Source organism: Suricata suricatta, chromosome 7, assembly GCF_006229205.1.
Source record: "Suricata suricatta isolate VVHF042 chromosome 7, meerkat_22Aug2017_6uvM2_HiC, whole genome shotgun sequence".
Classification (NCBI taxonomy): domain Eukaryota; kingdom Metazoa; phylum Chordata; class Mammalia; order Carnivora; family Herpestidae; genus Suricata; species Suricata suricatta.
This window is the reverse complement of record NC_043706.1, coordinates 118,423,218-118,447,428: the sequence shown is the minus strand read 5'-3', so window position 1 is coordinate 118,447,428 and position 24,211 is coordinate 118,423,218. Positions and strand designations below refer to the sequence as shown.

The following is a 24,211-nucleotide window of genomic DNA, read 5'->3' as shown; positions in this document are numbered from 1 at the left end:
ATAGTCAAAAACATGTTTAGGCACATAAATTTATTTATTAAGGTGTGGCTATAAAGAAATAGCACTGCTCTTTCTATATGACTTAGGCATCACTCATCCACATAAATGTTCACATACCTGGCAAGGAAACCATATTTTGATGGATCTTGTCCCAGATCCAGGTAACATCTGCTCCACGAGAGCAGGGCCTTCTGTGTGTTTCTGTCCTCTACTGCACTGGTGCCTGTCAGCACTATTTCTGGCCCACAGTAGGTACCTCATAATCGTGTTGAATGAATGACATGACTATGTGCAGTTCCACCTGGAAAAGCTTCAATGAAGCAGAAATACTTAGGTTTTCCTCGTTGAATTTCTTATATCTCTCCTTAGAAGCAATCATCTGTAACATGCAAAATCTATAATGATCATAGAATCCCTTCTTCCTGCAGCTGTGTTCTCAAGAGCATTTCCTAAAGGCAGTAGATGAGTGTCCTCCTACAGGAGCCCAATCAGAGTCAGAACACTTGGACTCAGTCAAGTATCCCTCCAAATGGCTGAATAACCATAGTCAAGTCACTCAGCCTCTCTGGGGCTCTATCTGTTCAGCTGTAAAGCGAGAATAGTAACTATGGAGGACAACACTGAGCTAATAATGATCGAGCTCTTTCTTCATGCCAGGCACTGTTCCAGGAGGTGTATGGAAAGAGTCTAATTTTTTTAATGTTCAATTATTATTTAGAGAGAGAGCCAGAGAGAGCATGTGCAGGGGAGGAAGAGAGAGAGGGAGAGATACAGAGTCTGACGCAGGCTCCAGGCTCCAGGCTGTCAGCACAGAGCCCGACCCGGGGTTCAAACTCATGAACTGTGAGATTATCCCCAGAGCTGAAGTCGGACACTTAACTGGCTGAGCCAACCAGGCAGGCACCCCTGGAAAGAATCCTATTTAATCATCCCATCAAGCCTATGAAGCAGATAGTATTGTTTCATTTTATAAAGAGGAAACTGAGGTGCAGACATAAATAACTAACTTGGGGGATGCATGATTCCAGTAGATCCCAGTGTGGCTCTAGAACTCTTGTCCTTCGAACTTCTCTCTGAACTACTCACATAATCAATTACTATAAGCCAGTGAGAGAGGGCCGGTGGCCACCTAGCATAATGTATTATTAGAGACAAAAGTGAGGGGGCACACATGTATGGCAGGTGCGGGCAAAGATACAGTAGAGAAATAACTGTGGAGATCAAGTTCACAGGAACTAATGTTAAAACCGAACCACACTCTCGCCTTTATAGACAGCTGCATATCTTTTCTTAGGTAAATAGTTCCTGACTCACATTTTAAGGGCTGTTATTAGATGACTGGTTTTTAAGGGCACTTGATATATAATTAAGGAGAAGAGAAAGGAGTTAATAATTTTCAGGAGAGATGGTTTGCTTGCGACAAAAGAAAATCTGCTTTTCCTTCCAGCATGATGAAGTTAGAACAGTATCTAAGGTATTGCATCCGAAGGCAGCAACACCGCCTGGCTCTCATTTGGTGTGTTTGGGATGAGTTATTTACCGCTTTTGCTTCCTGAAATTAGTTAATCACCCTCTGGTGCTATTTGTTACCTCTTTTAACCTCACTCCCCACAAAAAGGATTGATACATACATATTAAGGTATTTTCTTATTTCAAAAATTACTAACAATGAGTAGCAGCCATTTTCTAAGCATGGGCTGCTGTTCCTTCATTAAAAGTATCTGTTGAGGGGCATCTGGGTGGGTCAGTCAGGTAAGCGGCCAACTTCGGCTCAGGTCATGGTCTCACAGTTTGTGAGTTCGAGCCCTGAATTGGGCTCTCTGCTGATAGCTCAGAGCCTGGAGCCTGCTTTGGATTCTGTGGCTCCCTCTCTCCCTGCCCCTCCCCTGCTCACTCGCTCTAGCTCTCACTCTCTCCCTCTCTCTCTCTCTCAAAAATAACTATAAATATTGAGTGTCTGTTGACGGTGTTAATTCCCTAGGCATAATGTAAGTTCACCAAGGTGGTTTCAAGACCCCACAAAGATTTGGCAGTTGAGCGTGTCCCACCCCCATTCAGTGCTCACGTGATCCTGGGTCCTGCCCTGTCCCCATGATTTATGTGAGTCCCACCAGCCCCTGGTTAGTTCAGTTCTAAAGCATTTATTTGCCAGACACTGGGGATACAAAGACTGTAAGACGTGGAGCCCACTGTCAAACGACTCAGAGCATGGTGATTTTCTCACTCTGCTGCAGCTTCAGAAGGACAGGGGGCACTGAGGGCTGGAGAAGTTCTCTGGGCAAGGCTGGGCCGGGTATTCTCTACGCCAAGGTTCCCTAGTTAGTCATGAGCTTGAGAAACTTAAATGATCTCAAAGGGGAACTCACCAGGGGGAACTGCTGAGCCTCTTACAGCCTGGTTGTTTTCCTCACTGGTGAATGAACATACAGGCTCTAATAGGAAAGTCATAATGCCTCAGCCCCCAAAGACAGAGGGTTTGGTAGACCATGAGCCTGATTATCCTGACCCTTGTGAGTTCACTCTGAAAACCTCACCACTTTTCGTGGGTGTTCATCAGGCTCTAATTTATGCATAGGCTTTTCCCACAGTGTAACGAAATGGAAATATCTTTTACTGTCAGACATATAATTAAAACTGCAAGACTCTTACAGGGCTGTAGTATTCGTTTTGAGGCCACAAGAAAATGTTATCTATCATTTCACTACACCTGAGACCTGTATTTATACAAGGTATTGGAACACATGTAGCAGCCACATTCTATAATATCCCATCAATGAACTTGTTATAGATTTACCCATTTCAAATGTCATTTATCTATTCTCTTTCTACTAGAAGGACCCAAGAGCAGAGACAGGACTCTAACATAAACGAGGCTGGACTAGAAAACTTCGCCAAGGGGAAGAGTTTACCAAAGGAAAGCAAACACTGAGAGTGGACACAAATCTAAATGATGTGACTTACAAGATATAGCTAACCAGTTATCACTTGGAAGTGCATTAAGTGGACACCTCCTTGCTGACTCCTCAAAGCTTTGATAAGGCAGAGGCCATCTTAAATACCCACAATTCCTGGGGCACCATCAAGTATCCCTCCATTACTCAAAGTCCATACCTGGTCAGGGGGGCTCAAAGGAGCCCCAAGGTCCTGCCCACTTTTGAGGGCAGCTGAGTTCCATTGAGCTGGTCTCATGAAAGACCAGCCTCTTACCCAGATGACTGTCATCAAGAATGCCCCCTACCGCCATTAGTAGAGACCACGCTGCCGTACATAACATTACAGCGTCATCCTATCATTGAAATAGTACAAGCCGATATTCATTAAATGGATACACATACGAAGGAATGAGGGGTCTTTTAGTTCCAAAAGACGCTCTAGGAGGAGGGCACCCAAATTGCAAAGGCACAGCACAGGGGGCAAATTTGTGTATTGCAGGTAATTCAGTGTGACTGGTGAACATGGTGCATTTGGAAGAATTGCAAAAGGGAAGGTCAGACCTTCTTGTGAACCAAGCCAAAGTTGCAATGCTCCAGCACTCCCAGAAATAAAACTCTGTGTGCCAATCCAACAGCTTTATGATTTAGGATGTGAAATGGATGGTCAGAGAATCAGACCTGTACTTACAGGCCATAAATCTATGTGAACAAAAATGCTTTTGTTAGCCATAAGCTGGCACATGACTCCTGATATTAATGTGGGTGTGACATATTTTCACCTCAGTGTTGAATAAATTATCTTATCAGTACTGGCAGGTTAGAAGAATGACTTATCTCAATTTAAATGTTTGCTCAGGAGTGCCTTCCTTTATGTTTTCCAAGCTTGAAACAAACATAGTACCTAAAAACTTCACAAAGATTTAAAAACCACAAGAAAATGCTAGTTATCAATTGTTCTTGTTTAAGTGTGCAATTTCTTCTCCTTAAAAAAATGCTAATTCTATTCTAATCTATTCTTTGCATCATCAAAACAGATAAAAGGCAAGTATTGCTTGGCAAATCTTCATTTGTTAACTTAGCTTTCATAACATAGTGATTCTGTTGCTGTTGAGACTCTTGTAGCTCTGCTTCATCAAGAGGTCCTGTTGTTTCTACTTTGAAACTTCTCCTTATCTACAACCAGATCTGGGTGCAAGCCCATCCCTCCTCACTAGGACTGCTGTAATTATGGTCTTGCTGGTCTCTCCAGTTCTATTCTTGCCGCCATCCAATCTTTTCTCCCCCCAGTAATGAAGTAATCTATTTGAAAGATTAGTAGGCTCATGGCTTTCATGCTTTCCCACTGAATTTCAAATGTAATCCAGATTCCTTCCCAGGGCTCACAGAGATGAGGACTCTAGCTTCTTTGTGCTTCAGTTTCTTCTTGGCCACTCTCCTCTCCCTTACTTTTTTCCCAAACACACTGGTCTTTTTCTTTTTAATGCGTATTTATTTATTTTTGAGGGAGTGTGAGCAGGGGCAGGGCAGAAAGAGAGAGAGACAGAGGATCCCAAGCAGTCTTACGCTGTCAGTGCAGAGCCCAACACGGGGCTCAAACTCACAAACCATGAGATCATGACCTAACCAAAACCAAGAGTCAGACCCTTAACTGACTGAGCCACTCAGGCGCTTCCCAAATACACTGGCCTTTTAATAGTTCCAAGGAACTGTCTTTTGGGATGAGATTTTTTCCTATCTCAGGGGCCTTTGCCATGCTGCCCTCCCAGGCCAAGCTGACTTCTAAGACCCTATCTGAGTAGGTTCTGTGACCCACTGCTCCAACCTTGTTCCCTTTCGTAGCCTGATCACCAGATTCATGAGTATGTATTTGCTCATTTTGTAATCATTGTTAGCAGTGTCCCTCTTCTTTCTAGTCGGGAACCGCAGAAGGACAGGAGCCCATCTGTATTCACCACTAGATATCTACATGGTAGCACCTATGTTCATGTCCTGGGGCCGCCTCAACAAAGTACTGCAGCCTGGGTGGCTTAAAACAACAGACATTTACAGTTTGGAGGTAGAATTACAAAACAAACGTGTTGGCAGGGCTGTGCTCCCTCGGAAGCCTCTAGAGGACATTGCTTCCTTGCTTCTTTCAATTTTTGGTAGTCCCAGGCATTGCTTGGCTGGTAGGGCATCATTCCAGTCTTCCATTTGCGAAGAACATTCTCCTTGTGTCACTGTGTCTTCGTATGGCTGTCCTCTTATAAGGACACCAGTCATATTGGATTAGGAGTCCTCTCTACTCCAGTACGATCTCATCTTAACTACTTAAGTTAACTGTTTAACTATTTAGGACTTCAATATATCTTTTTTGGGAGAACACAATTCAATGTTAATAGCACCTAACAAATATTAGTTGAATGGATAAATAAAATGACTACTGAACTGAAATTTCTCATCAATATAAACATTTAGAACTACAGGTTTTAGATCTGAAAAGACCCTTTGGAACTGTTTATGTTAAAAAGTGTTCCTCAGGGCACCTGGGTGGCTCAGTCAGTTAAGCGGCCAGCTTCGGCTCAGGTCATGATCTCATGGTTTGTGGATTCGAGCCCCACATTGGGCTCTGTGTTGACAGCTAGCTCAGAGCCGGGAACCTGTCTTCAGATTCTGTGTCTTCCTCTCTCTCTGACCCTCCCCTGCTTACACTCTCTCTCTCTCTCTCTCTCTCTCTCAAAAATAAATAAAAACAGTAAAAAAAAAATTAACAATTAAATTGTTCCTCATTTCTGAAGGGTTGGGAAGTACTATATTTCCTGGTATTGCCTTTCCATGTTCTTTGTTTCATCCTCCAAAATCTGATTACAAATGAGAACCTATTGATGGCCAGAGCAGCACTAAATCACAGATAATCATTCATGGCATATAATCTCCAGAAGAAAAGCCAATACCATTTGACATACAGCAGTTCCGAAGAGTTAGAAAGTTAGAAATCAAAGACAGACATTGGGCAAGCTGAAGTTTTTGAGAGCCTCTCTACCTCTGCCATACTCAAACACACAGCGATCAGCTGATAGTGCTTCTTTTTGAGTATTTAACTTTCTTCTTAAAAATAAAACAGATATTTTAAAAAATAATCGGGGTTAAATGTAAGAGCCATTACAAATATAGCACATGCACCTACACCCAAACACACACTCGACCACCTGTAGTGTGGTTACTCTGCTACATGTTAAAGAGCTTGTTTTGGCTTCAAAATTGGGTTGTATGACAAAATTTAATTCTGAAGTAACGGATTTTTTCTTTCTTTTGATTTGGTTTGTGGAATTACGTTATGTTGTATAGACCTAATCTTAGCCAAGGATTACCCCAAGGATAAAGCTAATTTCTTTCTCTGACATTAGTGCCAGCTAATTTACACAAGAATTATGGGATTTTAGCTAAGAATCAACCAGTCTTTGGTGACAAGGCTAAATTTCATTTCCTAAGTTTGGGTTGAAGTGTCAAAATTTGTTATTCTCCAAGTTCTATGACTAAAATATGTGTATTTCTGATATGTTGTTTATAAAATCTGATTGTTTATTACCCAGGACTTTGTGATCTCTCCAATATTATATTTTATTAATTTCTTAAACATTTATTTATTTTGAGAGATAGAGAGAGTGTGTGTGGATACAAGTGGGAGAGGGGCAGAGAGAGACAGCAAGACAGAGAATCCCAAACAGGCTGTGCAGGGTCAGTGCAGAGCCAGACATGAAGTTCAGTCTCATGAAATGTGAGATCATGACCTGAACCAAAATCAAGAGTCAGATGCTTAACTGACTGAGCCACTCAGGAGCCTCTCAAATATTTTAAATTAATATTTTGATTCATACATGTTACCAATGATCTTTTTAATTTATTTTAATTCAAGGATCATCCTTGTTTTATTTGTCCAATGGATGACCATCTTCTTATAAGAAACTATCCTCCACTTACCTTTTGTCCTTTGATAATTTGTTGGGAGTGACTCAATTCTTTATAATTTCTCTACAAACAACTTCTACAAGTGAGTCCTCTAGCCTAGTTTTCTTTGAGCACAGTTAGTGAAAATATCAGCTTTTCGTTAAATATATTGTCTTCTTTCACTGGTGTATTTTCTAATTATTGCTTCATTCCATACTTTAGTAAAACCGCCCCTAATGGCAACCTCCAAACTTGAACCTTTCAGGGCCATCTATCCTAAGTTTTATTTCTGTGTCTAATAAATGGATTGTTTCAGTTATCTGCTGGTGCATGACAAATTACCCCAAAATTTAGTAGTTTAAAACAATCAGTTTATTATTTCTCACAAATCTGAGGGTTAGCGGGACCTCAGAGGGATGGCTCTTCTGTTGGTCTTATTTGGAGTCTCTCGTGCAGCTTCCGTCAACTGCAGACGGGGCTAGAATGTCCACAGTGGCTTCATTCCAGCCCCCTGGTCGGAAAGGTGGGGTCTGCTGGGACCACTGAACACTTCCCTCCTTGTGTGGCCTCTTGGTGTGATTTCTCCAGCAGAGTGTAGCCCAGCTTTTTACATGACAGCTCAGGACTTTCCAAAGGGCAAAAGTAGAAGTTTCCAGGCCTTCTTAAACTTATTTTCTGTCACCTTCTGTTGGTTGAAGTGAGCCACGGGGTCAGCTCAGGTTTGGGAGGAAATACACAGGACATGAGTCCCGGAAGGTGTGGCTTGTGGGGGCCATGCCTGCAGACCATCTACCACAGTGACTTTGTTTTCCTTTTGCTCCATTAAGACCTCAGTTCTTCTCTCCTCCTTTTTCAGTTCTCTGTGTCTCTGGTGGTTTACCTAGGCCTACGAATATCACCTTCTTGTCCATAAACATGAAGAATGTCCTACAGTGGAGTCCCCCAGAGGGTCTACAAGGAGCCGAACTTACTTACACTGTGCAGTATTTCATGTAAGTTGGTTCTTTTTTCTTTTTGCTAATTTATAAACATAAGACTCAGACACCTATTAACTGTGCAAAGATAAACCATCTGTTGTATTAAGTAAGCATTTGGAGAAAAGAAAAGTTTCATATATTTCATGCTAAATTTTCTTGGGACGTTCTGTTAAATTAAATTAGAAAAACACTTCTTTTTGGAGATAGAAGCGTTGGGTGCCTAGGCCAGGGAAAGTTACTTAAATGAGGGAAAGAAGTTGGTCAAAATGTTATTCTACAGCTGAGCAAACTAGGAAATCTATTATCTCTGAAATGTCTAAACTTACTGTAAGTACAGACAATTAAAAAATTTTGTTTATTTTTGAGAGAGACAGACAGACCCTGTGAGCAGGGGAAGGGCAGAAAAAGAGAGAGAGGGAGACACAGAATCTGAAGCAGGCTCCAGGCTTTGAGCAGTCAGCACAGAGCCCGAAGCAGGCTTGAACTCATGAACTGTGAGATCATGACCCAAGCCAAAGTCGGAGGCCCAACTGACTGAGCCACCCAGGTGCCCCTGTAATTACCGACAATTTGAAGTGAAAGTGAGTGCAGAATTCTGTGCCATTAGCTCTTCCTATTAAAAATAGTAACAAATGGACATTTTCACATTGTATCCCCCCCTCAAAAGTCATTGCAAGCAGGAAAGAATGCAAAACAGATAGAAGTGCCCATCCTCAAAGAAACGGAGGAAATGGTCAAACCCCAAGCCAAATACTATGAAATCTGAAGGAAAACAACCACAAACACTGAAAGTGTCTAACCTTCTTGAACTTCAACAGAAGAAAATAATTTTACAAGAATCAATGTCATAGTACTAACAGGTTTACCTAACACTCTTAGGATGTGGAATCTAAGGATTTCCACCACCAAATATTGAGGAAGTGTCCCCATGAGCCCCAGGTGGGGACCACAGAATGTCAGAGACAGAGGAGCTGAAAGGGATTCAAGTGACATACCCACTGTACAGGCCCGTCACCGGGTCAGGTGTGTGCAGGAGGGAGGAAAGGTGACAATGGCCAGGAGGCAGCCGAGGGGGACTACGGCCTTACTGATGTGCCCCATGGCACATTCCAAAACTTGAGGGTGGACAGGCTCTCCAGCGCAGGGAATGACACGATTTGGAGAGCAGTTATGTGACTTACCTGTACTCCAATACCCATTCACTTAATATTCAGCAAATAGCTGGCCCTGTTCAAAGAGTACTAGTCCCAAAGATCCTGGCACAGAATTTCTCCATAATTACTGGGAGGGAGAAAGACAAAAAGAAGAAGGAAGAGGAAGAGGAGAGGGAGGAGAAAGGAAGAGGGAGAAGGAAATGACAACAAGTGAAAAGTTTCTGAAAAGCTTTCTTATGGAAAAAGGAGAAAAATTCAGACAAATGATTGTTCATGGTTTGAATCCTACCCAACATGGTCTCTAACAGTAAGGAAAGAAGGAAGGAAGGAAGGAAAGAAGGAAGGAAGGAAGGAAGGAAGGAAGGAAGGAAGGAAGGAAGGAAGGAAGGGAGGGAGGGAGGGAGGGAGGGAGGGGAAAAAAGAGAGGAAGGAAGGAAAGAAAAGGGAGGAGGAAGGAGGATTGAAAAAGGGAGGGGAAGGAGGGAAGGAAAGGGAAGGGAAGAGAGAAAGGAACGGAGGAAGGAAAAGCAAGCAGTCAAAGAAGAAATTCTAAAATGAGAACTAATTTTTTTAAGGCAAGTGGGCAGAGCTTAGGGAAAATAAAACTCTTATAGAGATGAAAACCCTATAGCTAACTGATAGTAATAATTGAAACGTGATAATGACTATCTGGAATTACGTATCATAAATGCATGCTCAGTCTAGGAAAATGTAATAAGAACATTGGAAGACATACCCTGGTGAGGTTACTGAACACTAAGAAAATGAAGTACCTTATGATGATCTAGCAAGAACAGGACTCAGCTGGGGCGGAGCAGGGGGAATGGGGTGATTTCTGTCTGGCTGCACCCGACAGAAGACAGAGATAACATCTTCTCAGGGAAAAATAGTGTGTTCTGGGATTCTTGTCAAGTTTACCAGATGTATTTTCAAGCAAGTGAGATCTCAGGATGGCGTTCTCTTGAGACCTTCTTGAGGGGGAGAAAACGACTGACTAAAGATGTCTGCCCGACAGAGATAAAGAAGAGCCTGGATGAAGAACTTAGTACTGACAGCATCATTTGTCATCACGAAAAGACTGGTAAACACACTGAAACCATCTGAGCGAAGAGCTAAGACTAAATAGTGATGGGAAATGTAGTTATCGAACTTTAGGAGGTAGGGGAAACTTTAAACATACTGACTTTCATAGCAGGAAGCCATTACATGTGATCTAAAATGAAAATATTTCATCACCTTAATAACTAAACTCCCAATATTTTTCAGAAACTATTTTCTCAATTTAAAAGATCTTTTGGGAACTAGCATCTCCTGTGGTCATGAAACATTTAAACCACAGCAATTCCTTTACTTCCGCTTCAATTTTTTTCTATTAAAGTTCAAGTCAAGTCAAATTTACAACTTTGATTAAAACGATATTCGTGCTATAATCTAGTTATTGTCTCTGTGTTCAGTCATCTAATCATTCCTGTGTGCATAGAGAAGCATAATGAGACATTCAGAATCATGTATGCCTAATGTTTTTAGAGTAATAGGTTTAGGGTGATTTTTTTTTTTATCTTTCTTGATTAGATTTTTCTGATTGTTTGAGTTAAAAAAAATCACATTTAGGGGCGCTTGGGTGACTCAGTCGGTTAAGCGCCCAATTTCGGCTCAGGTCATGATCTCGTGGTTTGTGAGTTTGAGCCCCACGTTGGACTCTGTGCTGACAGCTTAGAGCCTGGAGCCTGCTTCAGATTCTGCATCTCCCTTTCTCTGCCCCACACTTCCCCACCTGTACTCTGTCTCTCTGTCAAAAATAAACACCAAAAAATTATTTTTAAATCACATTTACAAAAAAAAGAGAACAAAGCCATTTTTGTCTTTGGAAAAAATATTCTGACCACTAAAGGCAGTGAAATATTTCAGCTGCTATGCACAATGACTTCAGTTATCCAGAATCTCACTTTTATGTTCAAGGAGTTTCTCTGGAAGCTGTGTTCTAGGAAAGAAGACATCGCTCTGCAAAGAGAAATGGCTCTTGGTTATGCCCTGGCCTTTTTTTCTATTAGGTGGAGCAAAAAGCTTGCTCTGGCCTTTACATGTTCATTTGATCCAGAAAAGCATAACAAAAAAGTAGGCAGAGTCATCACTGCTTTGAGAGAGCAAATAGTTTAGATGGTACAACTTTCAAAAGTGAATATTTTAAAAGAAACTTGCCGTGTTAGAGGCCTTACATGCCTGCGCATGTGCAAGATGGACAGGACTGCAGGGTAATGTATGTCACCGACGGGGCTCCAAGCTCCGCAGCAAGGTCAACAGTCCTCGGTTTGTAGCTAGGCTCTGAACCCAGCCAGGTAACCTTGGGCAGGTTACATATTATGCCTTTTACCCTTTTGAGTGAAGTTCGTTTCCAGGTAAGAGATTAAATTTTAACAAATGTTAATTAGATCTGCCAAAACAATTTAATGAAGAAAATATGCAGTGTAGTTCTAAAAACAGGAGCTTTGGCATTAGGGAAGAGTTCAAATCTCAGATACACCTGTGATTAGTCATATAATTTTGAGCAGTCCCTATTCTCAGTTTCCTCATCTGTACAAGATTGTGAAAATAATGGCACCTACCTCCTAGGGTCATTAGGATAATTAAATGGGATAAAGCATGCCAATCCTAAGCAGCAGTCCCAGAACTAATAAGCATTCCCTGCCATTATCAGAAAATAGTCAGAGACCACTGAGGGCCCCACATGACTTTTGGCCATGCATGAACATCGGTACTAGAGTATTCTTTGAGTGATCAGGCCTATCAGTTTGTAAGACTTACAAAGCATATTGTCCAACATCTGGGAAAGAGTATCTTCTCCTCCACCCGAAGTAGCCCTGCCCTTGAAGAGTAAGGGAGTTTGAGGAGTGTCTTGGCCGACCAGTGAGCCCCGCGTTGAGGCGCCAATTGTCTTGTCGCCCCGGCCAGCAGGGCAGAAAATCCTCGCGGGTTCTTTTCCTGAGGGAGGGAGAGAAAACAGGGCAGGAGAGGGGAGACGCAGAGAGTGAAGACAGCACACGGTTTCCGATCAAGCCTCTGTCTTTTATTTAGAAAATAATTCACTCTTATATAGAATTTGGGGCGGAGAACTGACCCAGGTTGGTTGCCAGGTAACAGAGTCAAATGAATATCAAAAGAAGCGCCCAGACTTGCCTCTGCAATGTTGGGGAGGGGGAGCTAGCACTGAATAATCCAAAATGCGGTTTTGATCTTTTGTGAACCTTGGCCAAATCTACATCTGGCGCAGCAAGACAGTCGCCAAAATTATTTGGGCCAGGAAATGGCAATCTCCAGCTCCAGATGCAAATCTTGTTTTTTTCCGTACTCCCTGGAGAGCAAATATCCTTGCCTGAGGCAGCCAGAAAACTTGGCGGCTCCCAACAGAGGAGAAAGCATCAAATTGGTAATGGCAATATTTTTTAAACCTACATAAGTCAAGACTTGTTGATGGACCATGAAATCAATTTTGAGGGGCATAACTAGCATATTTTTAACGGAAAGGACTGGAATGGTGTGAAGAGGATTGGAAGGGAAAATAACTGAATTCATGGCATGTCGTCAAGTTTAAGTATTATCATATAAAACCTTTGTTTTAGTGGGTTAAATATATGTATGTTTATGTGAGCTGGGTCATAGTATAAAATGTTTTTTTTTAATGTTTATTTATTTTGAGAGAGAGAAAGAGTGTGCACATGCAGGGGAGTGGCAGAGAAAGAGGGAGGGAGAGAGAGAATCCCAAGCAGGCTATCAGTACAGGACCAGACACAGGACACAATCCCATAAACTGTGAGATCATGACCTGAGCTGAAATCAAGAGTTGGAGGCTTAACCAACCGAGCCACCCGGGTGCCCCCTAAAACAGATTTCTTTTTGTGGCTCACAGCCAAAAAACGGTATGAAAACTCTTAGACAATAGTGACCACTTGTTGGAGAGGTTGGTCAACAGGATCTGAACTGTATTTCTAATGTCTTCCGGTGGGTATGGTACTTAGGCAACAGGAGACATTTGCTTTCAGGAATCTGTCACCATATTCTGAAAAGAGACAATACCCTTAAACTTCCGCAACACTTGATAATGTTAGCATTTCTTTGTTCTCAAGACATGCGCTTGCTTGACTTCTATGATGTCTCTTTCTCCTTCTTCCTCTTTAGCTGCTTTTTCCAACTGTACTTTGTATCCAAACTTTAAATCCTGATGATCCTGGAATTTTATCTTGGGCTTTTCTTTTTCTCCATGATAATTTCATACATGCCCATGCCTTCAGAGCAGTTTTGTACCACTGGTTTCAAAATCACTGCCTCCCACCCCCCACCCCTTTCCTCAGCCCCAGGGCCTCCGGGGCATCTGCACCTGGATATCTTTCACATACCTGAAGTTCAACACGGCAAAAACTGAACTTGTCATCCTTCCTCCCATCCCTCCTCCCCATTCTCAAACCCATTCTTCGGTATTCCTTATCTTGGTAAACGTTACCTCTGTCCCAGACAGAAAAGAGACATCATCCTGAACATCTTCATCTCCCTCCTCTCTTACTTCCCCTCTATGATCAAGTCTTGGCTCCCAACATTTCCTCCTTTTGTCCTGTCATTTCTTGTACCACCACTGCTCTTGTCCAAGCCACCAACGTTTTCCACCTGGACCACTGCAGTATCCTCTCCACAGCCCCCCAGGCTGCCACTCCTAAGCCACTGCATACACCACCCTACACCAGTCAGCTTTCCAGAACCCCAACCTGCTGTATTAATCCCTTCATTGCCTCCCACTGGCTCCTCCAAGGTCACTTAATCTCTCTATGCCTCAGTCTCTCCCACCTGAAAAGTGCTAAAAATATTTCCCCCTGCCTCCTTGATATACGTTTGATGTTTTTACTAAAGGAAACAGCCTTGTCCCTGTCGTCATCATCACTGGAATTACTGTGGCAAGCCCTCCAACCTAGTGAATTTTCTCTAGAACCCTCAATAGCAAGTAGATTTTTTTTTATAAATGTTTTGTTTATGTTTGAGAGAGAGAGAGAGAGCGAGCGAGCATGAGCAAGGGAGGGTCAGAGAGAGAGATACAGAATCGGAAGCAGGCTCCAGGCTCTGAGCTGTCAGCACGGAGCCTGACGTGAGGCTTGAACCCACGAACCGTGAGATCATGACCTGAGCCGAAGTTGGACACTTAACCGACTGAGCCACCCAGGGGCCCCTCAAGTAGATTTTTAAAGTTTATGGGAATGTCAAGGTAATTTTTCTTCCAAGAAAAATAATGACTAATTTTTCTTAAAACAACCCATCAAATTGACCTTTATAGGCAGGTGGACTAAAAATTTATATAGATAATTACTAAAAGAATTGATCACACAATACCTAGAATTTGTACAGTAACCCAAGAATAATAATAAAATACTTGTTTTCAAAATGTACTGTTCACATTATAATTCACAGAAAAGAAAGGTAATTGCAGAAACTCTGACTCCTGCTCCTGACAGCTAATGAAAAAAATTGCCAGCAGCAAACATTGATTCTTTCTTATCTCCATGACAGGCACTTTTGTTGTTCTGAAGAGAAGGCCTTAACTTCCATTCAGTTTTCTATAACGACTGGTTTTATTTTCCCAATTGTAGAGCACAGAGGGAACCTTGTGTTATTAACTCAGTGTCTTTCTCAGCAGATATGGGCAAAAAAAATGGCTGAATAAATCTGAATGTAGAAATATCAGCCGGACCTGCTGTGATCTCTCTGTGGAAACTTCTGATTACGAACACCAATATTATGCCAAAGTTAAGGCCATTTGGGAAACGAATTGTTCCAAATGGGCAGAAACCGGACGATTCTATCCATTCTTAGAGAGTAAGTAACACAATTGTCTATCAACACGTATATCGAGTTCATCTGCCCTTCGAGTATACAGCCTTGGACTCGTGGACGGCCCCGCCCGAGAACCAGTGCTCTGCGTGGCTGTGATTCTGCCCCTCAGCTCGTGAACGGCCAGCCTAAGGCGTTCACCTCGCTGGATCCCAGTTTCATCTTTAGAATGAGAAGGTTGGCTCAGTCATTACTAGGATCTCTCCCAGGTCCAAAATTAACGCTAGATGCCAATATTATCAAAGTTCAATTTTGTTTGATTATTTAGTGGGGACTATGAAATTTGAGGAACTGACAGATTTTTTAAACTGCTGTAGGTTTATAAACCATGGCGCTAAGTCCACAAGATTGATTCAAGATCGTTCTGACTGCCAAACTAAGTCTCTTTATGTTAGAAATTTGGTAGTGTGATGATGTACTTTGTGGGTGGAACTCAGACTTAAGGCAGCATCTTCCTGATATTTGCTTTTTAAATGTTTCCATCTCCTGTTCTGTGGCCGACTCAGGTGTAGAGGACCCACTCAGAGCTGCCGTAATGATATGTGTAAGTGTTGCCTGAGTCCTGGAGCTGGAGCCTTTCCTCTGGGAATCTTCTAGATCAGAGTCAGCAAACTATGCCCTCGGACCAAGTGCAGCACTACCACTTTCCATTTTTCTACAGACCAAGAGCTTAGAATGATTTTTACATTTATATAAATAATAGTTACAACAAAGTTCATATGGCTTATAAAGCCTAAAACACTTCCTGTCTGGACCTTTGTGGTAAAAGTTTGAGAACATCTGTTCTAGATCATTCCAATCACATCTTCAAAGGTCTTTTCCCTTTTTTTTAAATTTATTTATTTCAAGAGAGAAAGAAACAGAGAGAGAGAAAGCAGGGGAAGGAAAGAGGGAGAGGGAGAGAGAGAATCCCAACCAGGCTCCCCACTGTCAGTGCTGAGCCTGATACAGGGCTTGATCTCACAAACTATGAGATCATGACCTGAGCTAAAATCAAGAGTCAGAAACTCAACTGACTGAGATCCCCCATGTGCTTCTTCAAAAGTCTTTAATAGTGGTTCATTCCTCCATGTCTGATTTTGACCACTAACAGTTCATATTGATGTTATTTATCACCAACTTTTCAGTTGATGCCATAGGAGTGTTGTAAACACTTTTAATTCTATTTTCCATCTGTTTATCCATGTGACTAGGAACTAGGTAAACACACCACTTGAATATTCTGTCTTAATGTGGTGTCAGGGTGTGTGAAATGATCATTTCAAGATGGAGCGGAACTTGGGCCCGCCCTAAGGTATTCTGAGTCATCTCAACTAAGAGGTGGACTGTAGGGCTTTGATCCCCGCAGGATTATATTGTAGCTTTATCCATGGCAATTTCTACCTCTGAACATGACTGTTCCCTCTCCCCTCCCCTTTAAGCACAAATCGGCCCCCCAGAGGTTGCTTTGTCTACAGACGAGAAATCCATTTCTATTGTTCTGACGGCTCCAGAGAAGTGGAAGAGAAATCCAGAAGAAAGTTCTATTTCCATGCAACAGATTTACTCTAATCTGAAGTACAATGTGTCCGTTTATAATGCTAAGTCTAACAAAACGGTAAGCCTGGAACCGGGGCATATAATCAGTGTCACTTTTCTCAGCTAATGCCAGAACGGGCAGGCTGATGCGTGTGAATCTGAGAAGATGCAGTATTCAAAAAAGATACCATACATGATGCAGTTGAAGCTTATCTGGAGAAATCTCAAGAACTTCCTTCAGATTTCCATTACAGAGACTCTCTATTCATGGGGTGTGATGTTCCTATTGGACGGAAAACAACTGTCCGCCTCACTTTGACGGAGAGCTTTTACTTGCGTAACATCTGTCAGTCACTCTCCACAAACAAAACAAAGATGTCAGCAAGAGCATAGGAGGAGGCTGATTAAGAACTCCATTCATGTGTTAGTATTTAGAAATGTCCCCCAGAATGGGTCCATTTCCTGACCGCGCTCTGCTGAGCTAAGGGGAAGGGGTATTTTAAAGTTGTTGCTGAAGGGAAGCTTGTCATGATAAAGGACTTGGGGGTCCTTCAGTGTTTTACTTCCCCCGAGAGCTATCCGCCTGTGTTGGTGCTGGAGTTCCGCGGCTCTAACTGCCGGTTGCAATCCTCTGCCCTAGTGGTCGCAGTGTGTGACCAACCGCACGCTGGTGCTCAGCTGGCTGGAGCCGGACACTCTGTACTGCGTGCGCGTGGAGTCCTTCGTCCCTGGGCCTCCGCGCCTGGCTCGGCCTTCTGAGAAGCGGTGCGTGCGCACTCGGAAAGGTAAGCTTAAGGAATCTCAGCGGGGCTGAGGAGGGAGATCTGATAAAAGGAGAAGGATGGTGGTTATAAACAAGGTTTTGACCAACCTGTGTCTACCAGAAACAAGTTGAGACAAAGGCAGAAACCACCTTCACCAGAACTGGGTTGAGCAGCCTGGGACTCTGCCGTTGGACTTGGCCGGCGGCGGGAAGGGTGTGTTTGCACCCCCTGGGGAACCCTCAGCACCTGTTCCTTGGTGTCCGCTGCCAACAAGTCTCTTCTGTGGGATAATAACAATCAAGAATTTTTACATGTCTTTTTTTTTTTTTTTGCAATTACTTTCATCAATACAAGTTCTGTGGTCTTCAACATCAAATTTCATTGCGAGAAACAAAACATTATCCTAAAACACTTGAAGACACAGCTTTTGCTCTCCCTCAGGAATGCAAATGACAGGCTGTGCAAATTGTATCCAGATGTCACTCATTGGCTGCGCGAGGCTCCGGGATCAGCAGATCGACAGTTACTCCCTTCCCATTGCCTCTCTCTCCTTCCTTTTGTCTTCTTCTCATGTTTTCTGAACTTGGCTGCAGACTGTCATTCCTGTTAGGAGACGCAGAGTTTGGAGCTTGACATCTGTCTACTCACTCCTCCCCAAAGTTACGAGGAGCTTGAACTCAAAACTTGAACGTTTACCCTCATCAAATGGCTCTTTATCCATTATTCTTCCCTTTTCTTCTTCTAAACACGCTAGCCTAGGACAGGTGTCACACCTTTTCCCCTCACCCAGTCCCATTGCCAGCTCTGGGATGGCAAGGGTGACAGGAGCCCTGCTTTCCCCCTCCCTCCCGCCACCCGCACTGCAAGATGAAACCATCCCGTGGAATGAAAGGGGGATTTTGTGAGCACACATCCGAAGTAAAAAGCATTATTTTTGAATCTCCATCCTTACCCTGCCTTCCCCTTTAAAACGAAGGGCGATCTGTCCTGTGTCAAATAAAACTGAAATGCTACATAAGCAAAAGGCAAAACAAAGCAGATTGAAAAATCATCTTTGTATTTGGAAAAAGTGCTCTGTTTACAAAGAGCTTGATCAGTGGCCAGGTGGTAGGAATGAATTTCCGGGGGAGATCATTTAAGCAGTTGGCAGAGTTAGAGCAGCTCATGCAAAGATTCAATTAAATCCTTCCCGGTAAGAGGTGGAGCCACCTCTCTCCCTAGTCTAAGAAAGGTAACTAAATAATGAGGCATCATTTCAGGGTCCAACCTCTTCCATGGCATCCCAGCTGTACGACCTCTTTGGGGACCGTTCTTTGAAAAACCTTTCTGCTCTCCACAGTCCCCCAGTCCCTAAAATATGGATACCATTTATTAGGCTTATCATGGCAAACATGCTGTTGCATTCTAAGTGCCATCAGTCATTGTCGTCACGGTGTTTTTTGACTGGGGTAAGTTCAGTCCAGAGACTAGAGATTATATTAAGAGGACTAGACTGAACTGTGTAGCCTGACGGAGGGGCAGGCGATTCTCGACCAACCTGAACATCTGCACTGTGCTATTGGCATCCTTCTGTGTGGACCTGAGGGCAGATGTGCTCCTCAGGAATTGTTTGGGGTGGAAGAGCCTGCCTTTGGACCCCTGACCTGGACATTTTTCCACTGGCTGTTGTCAACTACCCTCATTGTCCATGACACTTCTATTTCCAGTCTTTAATATATTTAACTAGATTGTGACTTTGCTACTTTGTCTCAGGCCTAAGCATCAAGAGTAGCCAAACATCTGTATAGATTAGAGAGCTCCCATGACACTCTGATTCTATTCATCAGAACCCCTATCTATATCTCTATATATCTCTGGATATATTGATATAGATATAGAGAGAGAAAGAGAAAGATTTACTTTAGGGAGTTGGCTCACATGATTGTAGAGGCTGATAAGCTCAAAATATGTTGGGTAATCCAGCAGACTGGATATCCAAGGAAGAGTTGATGTTCTAGTTCTTGTCTGAAAGTAATCTGCTGTCAGAATTCTCTTTCTTGAAGTGATCACTGTTTTTCCTATTGAAGCCTTCAACTGATTGGATAAGGCCCACCCACATTATAAAGATTCAATCTTTACATTAATTTGCTTTACTCAAGTCTATTAATTTATTTTAACTTTTTTATTATATTTATTTATTTTGAGAGAGAGAGAGACAGAACATAAGTGGGGAAGGGACAGGAAGAGAGGGAGACACAGAACCTGAAGCAGGCCCTAGGCTCTGAGCTGTCAGCACAGAGACCAGTGCAGAGCTCAAACTCACAGACTGCAAGATCATGACCTGAACTGAAGTCAGACGCTTAACTAAGCCACACAGGTGCCCCTCAATCTATGAATTTAAATGCTAATCTCATCTAAAAATGCCTTCACAGAAATGTGTAGACTATCTCACCAAATAGCTGGGTACCAGGAATTAGCCAAATTGGCACAGAAAATCACTGCTCACAACTTCCAGTATCCTACAGGAGTGCAAGGAGCCCTGTTCACAACTGTACAGTCCGACTAATGGTGGGCCAGGACTGCTTCCTCAAAAGCTATTCACCAGGTCTTTCCAGTCCCCTGTGGACCGTCATCCATCATGAACCCACAGCACAACAGGGCCAGGAAAGGAGTCGCTGCCGTCCTCAGCACACGCCAGCTCAGCCACCTCTCTACACACATCCCAAGCTCCAGACCTACCCAGAAAGTCAGGCCACCCACCCAAGGACGGTTCTGTTAGTAACGTAGAAGAGGATGCCATGCATTCATGTCTGAATATATGGAAAAGACTGAGTCAAATGAGTACATGGAAAAGTGGGGCAGCTTGACGGGATCTTATCAAGAGGGTGTTGTTGTTTGGTTTAAAGGGTATGAGTTGTCCGAATGTTAGACACACTTAGCTTCAGAGATAAGAACCAGCGTGAATCTCATAGCTAGGCATAAAATGCTGGCCTGCCTGCTGGCTGGGTTGTTAAGGCATCTGTGCTGTAAACGTTTGTGACAAGTCCAAATGACGCCTTAACACCACCTATTGTCAGAGAGTAAGAATTCTGAGACCCCTTATCATGTCTGGTTCAAGCTTCTCAATTAATACATGAAAAAACTGAATTCCTAAATGTAAGTAATTGGCCCAAAGCCTCTTGACATTGCCAGTGTTTTCCCACCACACCGCATCACAACTATCTTTCCCTCTGCTTTTTTTTTTTCACAGATCAGACATCAGCATTGAAGGTTAAAATCATCTTCTGGTATGTTTTGCCCATATCCATTGCCATGTTTATTTTTTCTGTGATGGGCTACTCCATGTACAGATATATCCATGTTGGAAAAGAGAAACACCCAGCAAATTTGGTGAGTGCTTAAAAGTGTGACAGGAGACATTATAACAATTCACTTTCAGCAGAGTAGAAAAGGAGGCTCTGAAATAGACACATTCCTTTTATAAGCAGAGTCAGATTAAAGAATTAATTAATTTAAGAAAAACTCTTTTGGTACTAGATTAACTCAGTAACATAACCAAAGAGAGAGATTCCTCAGCTTTGACAAAAAGTTTAGGTTTCATGAGCAGATTCAACCAGGTCTTGAGGTACACAGATAAAGTCATGATCCAGGCCCTTCCAGACGTTCAAGTTCAGATGAGGACTAGAATTTGAAAATGATACATGAAGGCTAAGATGAAAGCAGGCACTGAGGACTCTAGAGATAGACAGGGCACCGGACCCCACGCTGGGGTCCAGGAGAAGCTTTATGCCCTTCCCTGGTTATGAACAGGGAGTAAGAGTTAGGGCACCTACTGCTAGCCCAGAAACCAGCAGGGACCAATGTGAGCAGATGTTTGGAAAAACCTCATGATCTTGCTGAGCCATACGGTTGCTGATGAGGAACTAAGAAGCAAAAGTGGAGAGGGGGTGTTAGGGCCAGGGAGCAGGAGGATCGGGTGTTACTCTAAGGAGCTTGGGCTCTACATTCTGTTGGCAAAGAGAAGTCTCCATAGGGTTCTGAGTAGGGAGCATCATGGTGAATATCGTGTTTAAGATCCAGCTGGATGGTGGGTCTCAGACAACTTTGGAGGGAGTAAGTCTAGAAATGAGAAGAGCAGGTAGGAGGCTGGGGCAGTGGTCCAGAGGAGGCCAGGGGAGAGTCTAGAAGAGAAAAGTGGGAGGTAGGGCCAGAGACAGGCATGGAGTGGCAACACGTTTAGGAGGAAAATGGTCAGCACAATCATTCACAGCAAGGGGAGAAAGAAAATAGAAGGGCGAAACCTTATGCTTCTGGACTGTGTGCTGGGGGTTCTGAAAGGCTGGGCATATCTTAATGATCAAATGATTCCTTTGCATATTATTAAAATATATGTTCACACATGCACAATGGATACGTGTGTGCAGTGCATGTGTTAGTTGGTTTTTGAATGTTTCTATTATCCTGCCTGCATTTAGACTTCAGAGTTAGCTTTCTAATGGCACAGGGAGACTTTTCTGGGAGGAAGATTCATAAGAGAATTGATCACAGGTGGCTTTCTGAAACCAAAAATTGGTTAAAAAAAAAAGAGGCTGAATGTCATATTTTGGCTCTTATTTTTTTTTAAGAGAGAGTGCATGCAAGCAAGTCGGGGTAGGGCAGAGGGAGAGGGGGAGGGAGCAAAGTGGGAGTGGGGATGGGTCTTAGGCATGAGGCTCGGTGCGGAGCCCAACATGGGGCTCAATCCCACAACCCTGGAATCATGACCTCAGCTGAAATCAAGAGTTGGACATTCCACCAACTGAGCCACTCAGGCGCCCCTGAATGTCTTATTTTGTAACATTAAATGGAATCACATCGTGGGGCGGACAATGAGGACTGTCCCATTCCTCATGACTGGCCATCTAACCAGGCGCCTTCCACATATCCCCTGGCACAATTTTCATATCAAACCAGTTTTCCTGACACAATTTAGAGTTTCTCTATCTGCCATAAACAGGCAGATGAATTTCCCTTTTTGGCCTCATTATACTGTGATTAGAGTGGTATCTGGGGAATGAGTAAAACCATCGCTACTCATGTGCGTCTTTCTTTTTTTACGTGCAGTTTTCACGCCCACCCACAGCTCATGTCCGGAGTGCATCCGCCACAGGGCTGGTAACCCGGGGAACCATCGCTAAGAAATACGTCATCAGCCATAATTAACAAAGGAATTTCAAAATGATCTCACTCAGTCCTCGCCGCTTCTCACGTGGCAGAAATTCTGATTTTACAGAGCTAAAAACTGAGGCTCCAGAAATTAAAAACCTCCCCTGAACTCGCTCAGCCAGTTAGGGAAAGGCATAGCCTCACCCTAGTCCTGGGGCCAGATGAGCACTTGTCCAGGGAACTACTTTTTAATTCCAATGCCTTTTTCATGTCTTGGGTCTCTTGCCTGCATGTGAATGAGGCTTTCTGTTTTTTCCAAGAATAACTTTCACTTCCACGAGTGGGTAAGAATAGGTTTTTAAAACTATCTGATGACAGTATAAGTTCTACTTAACAGCTGTTTTTCTTGTCTCTATCAAGTGAAAAGGTAAAAATCATTCTCTTCTCTCTTTATAGATTTTGATTTATGGAAATGAATTTGACAAAAGATTCTTTGTCCCTGCTGAAAAAATCGTGATTAATTTTATCACCCTCAATATTTTGGAGGATTCTAACGTTCCTCATAAGGATATGAGAAATGGCATGGAAAAAAGCAACGAGGTGTGGGACATGGATGAGCCCAGCGAGGAGCAGCGGCCACGTGAGGGGGAAACGGAGGTGAAACACATAGGGTATGCTTCACATCTGATGAACATTTCCTGGGACTCTGAGGGAACCACCCAGGGCACTTCCCTAACCCAGCAAGAGACCCCAGGCAGAGCAATACCCAGAGATGCGGCGGCTGTTGAATACGAATATGACCTAAGAACAGCCCAGGTTTGTGTGGGGCCTGGAGGTCAGGAGCTCGATTTGCAGGAGGAGGTGTCCCTCCAAGGAACATTCTTTGAGCAGCAGGTGGCTTTGGCAGACGGGATCCCCCAAATGCCATTGTATTCGTATGCCCCTCAGCTCCGAGACCTGGACCAGCTGCTGCAGGAGCCCGTGGACACGGAGGAGGAGCCAGAGGAAGAGCCGTCGACCACACTGGTGGATTGGGACCCTCAGACCGGCAGGCTGTGCATACCGGCCTTCTCCAGCTTGGAACAGGACTCAGAGAGAGGCAAGCATCCTGAGTCCAAGAAGCTCGTGGAGCAGGGCCTTCTGTCTAGACTGTATGAGGAGCAGCCTCCAGACAAGCCGTCGGAAGAAAATGAAACCTATCTCCTGAAATTCATGGAGGAATGGGGACTCTATGTGCAAATGGAAGACTGAAACCCAAACTTCCCTCTACCACACCCCTACAAGGCACATGGGTGCAAACATACAAGTGACTGGAAAATAAATATTACTCAGGTTTGTCAGTGAGAAGTACTTATTTCTTCTCTGCTCTCACAGCACAGGTTTCATCCTGCCTCGTGTGGGGGTTGGGTCAGGGGTGCAGGTCTCTTACAGGGGTGGGGGCACCTGGAATTCAGTGGCCGGCCACTGCTTTGTAGGCATTCAAAAATGCTTGCCAAATTGGATAAAGAATTCTTTCAGGTGAGTGTGCTTTGTATGGCCTCTCCGTTTATTATTTTGTAACAAGCCAACTCCTGCAGTTATTTTTCCAGGCATCTAACAAGTGTATAGCACTGTAGAAGAGTATTTCATGAAGACCAGGCATTTTATAAGTACTACTCTTTTTTTGGAATTTGGTTTATGGTAAGAGCGATGAAATAATTAAAGCATACAAATACCACTAAGTTGGTGGTAAGTTGGTAAGCTGGTCACATTTAAGGACCCCAATCATAATTACCCAAGTTCAGAGTGAACAAATCGGGCATGGACCTTCTTGATATTACACACTTTTGGCTACTTTAAGTGGCCATATTAATATTTTGTGAGAACTTCTGGAAGTGTAAACATAAATTGTTATTATGGTTTTGTAGTTAGAAAAAGGCCTCTCAATAACTTAGTAGATACTTTTT

General features: G+C 43.2%; 1 protein-coding gene across 3 annotated transcripts; it reads left to right on the top strand.

Annotated features, from left to right (window-relative positions):
* Positions 1-7,734: 7,734 nt before the first annotated feature.
* Positions 7,735-23,609, top strand: IL20RA (interleukin 20 receptor subunit alpha). 3 transcript variants are annotated; one of them, XM_029944284.1, is made up of 7 exons: positions 7,735-7,852; positions 14,666-14,844; positions 16,281-16,456; positions 17,018-17,162; positions 20,371-20,510; positions 22,722-22,922; positions 23,214-23,609. In XM_029944284.1, the coding sequence occupies exons 1-7, from the start codon at positions 7,776-7,778 to the stop codon at positions 23,514-23,516; spliced, it is 1,221 nt and encodes a 406-aa protein (XP_029800144.1). In that variant the 5' UTR covers positions 7,735-7,775; the 3' UTR covers positions 23,517-23,609. The 3 variants fall into 3 exon arrangements, with proteins under 3 accessions (XP_029800144.1, XP_029800143.1, XP_029800145.1); XM_029944283.1 differs by having other exon boundaries at positions 7,738-7,852; positions 22,722-23,609; XM_029944285.1 differs by lacking the exon at positions 14,666-14,844 and having other exon boundaries at positions 7,783-7,852; positions 22,722-23,609.
* Positions 23,610-24,211: the final 602 nt, after the last annotated feature.

What these genes read in the sequence shown, in the direction of transcription:
- IL20RA (XM_029944283.1), top strand. Translation starts at nt 7,776, where the DNA reads ATGAAGAATGTCCTACAGTGGAGTCCCCCAGAGGGTCTACAAGGAGCC. An exon ending in TACACTGTGCAGTATTTCAT is followed by an intron (nt 7,853 to 14,665) that starts GTAAGTTGGTTC and finishes CTTTCTCAGCAG; the next exon opens with ATATGGGCAAAAAAAATGGC. An exon ending in ATTCTATCCATTCTTAGAGA is followed by an intron (nt 14,845 to 16,280) that starts GTAAGTAACACA and finishes CTCCCCTTTAAG; the next exon opens with CACAAATCGGCCCCCCAGAG.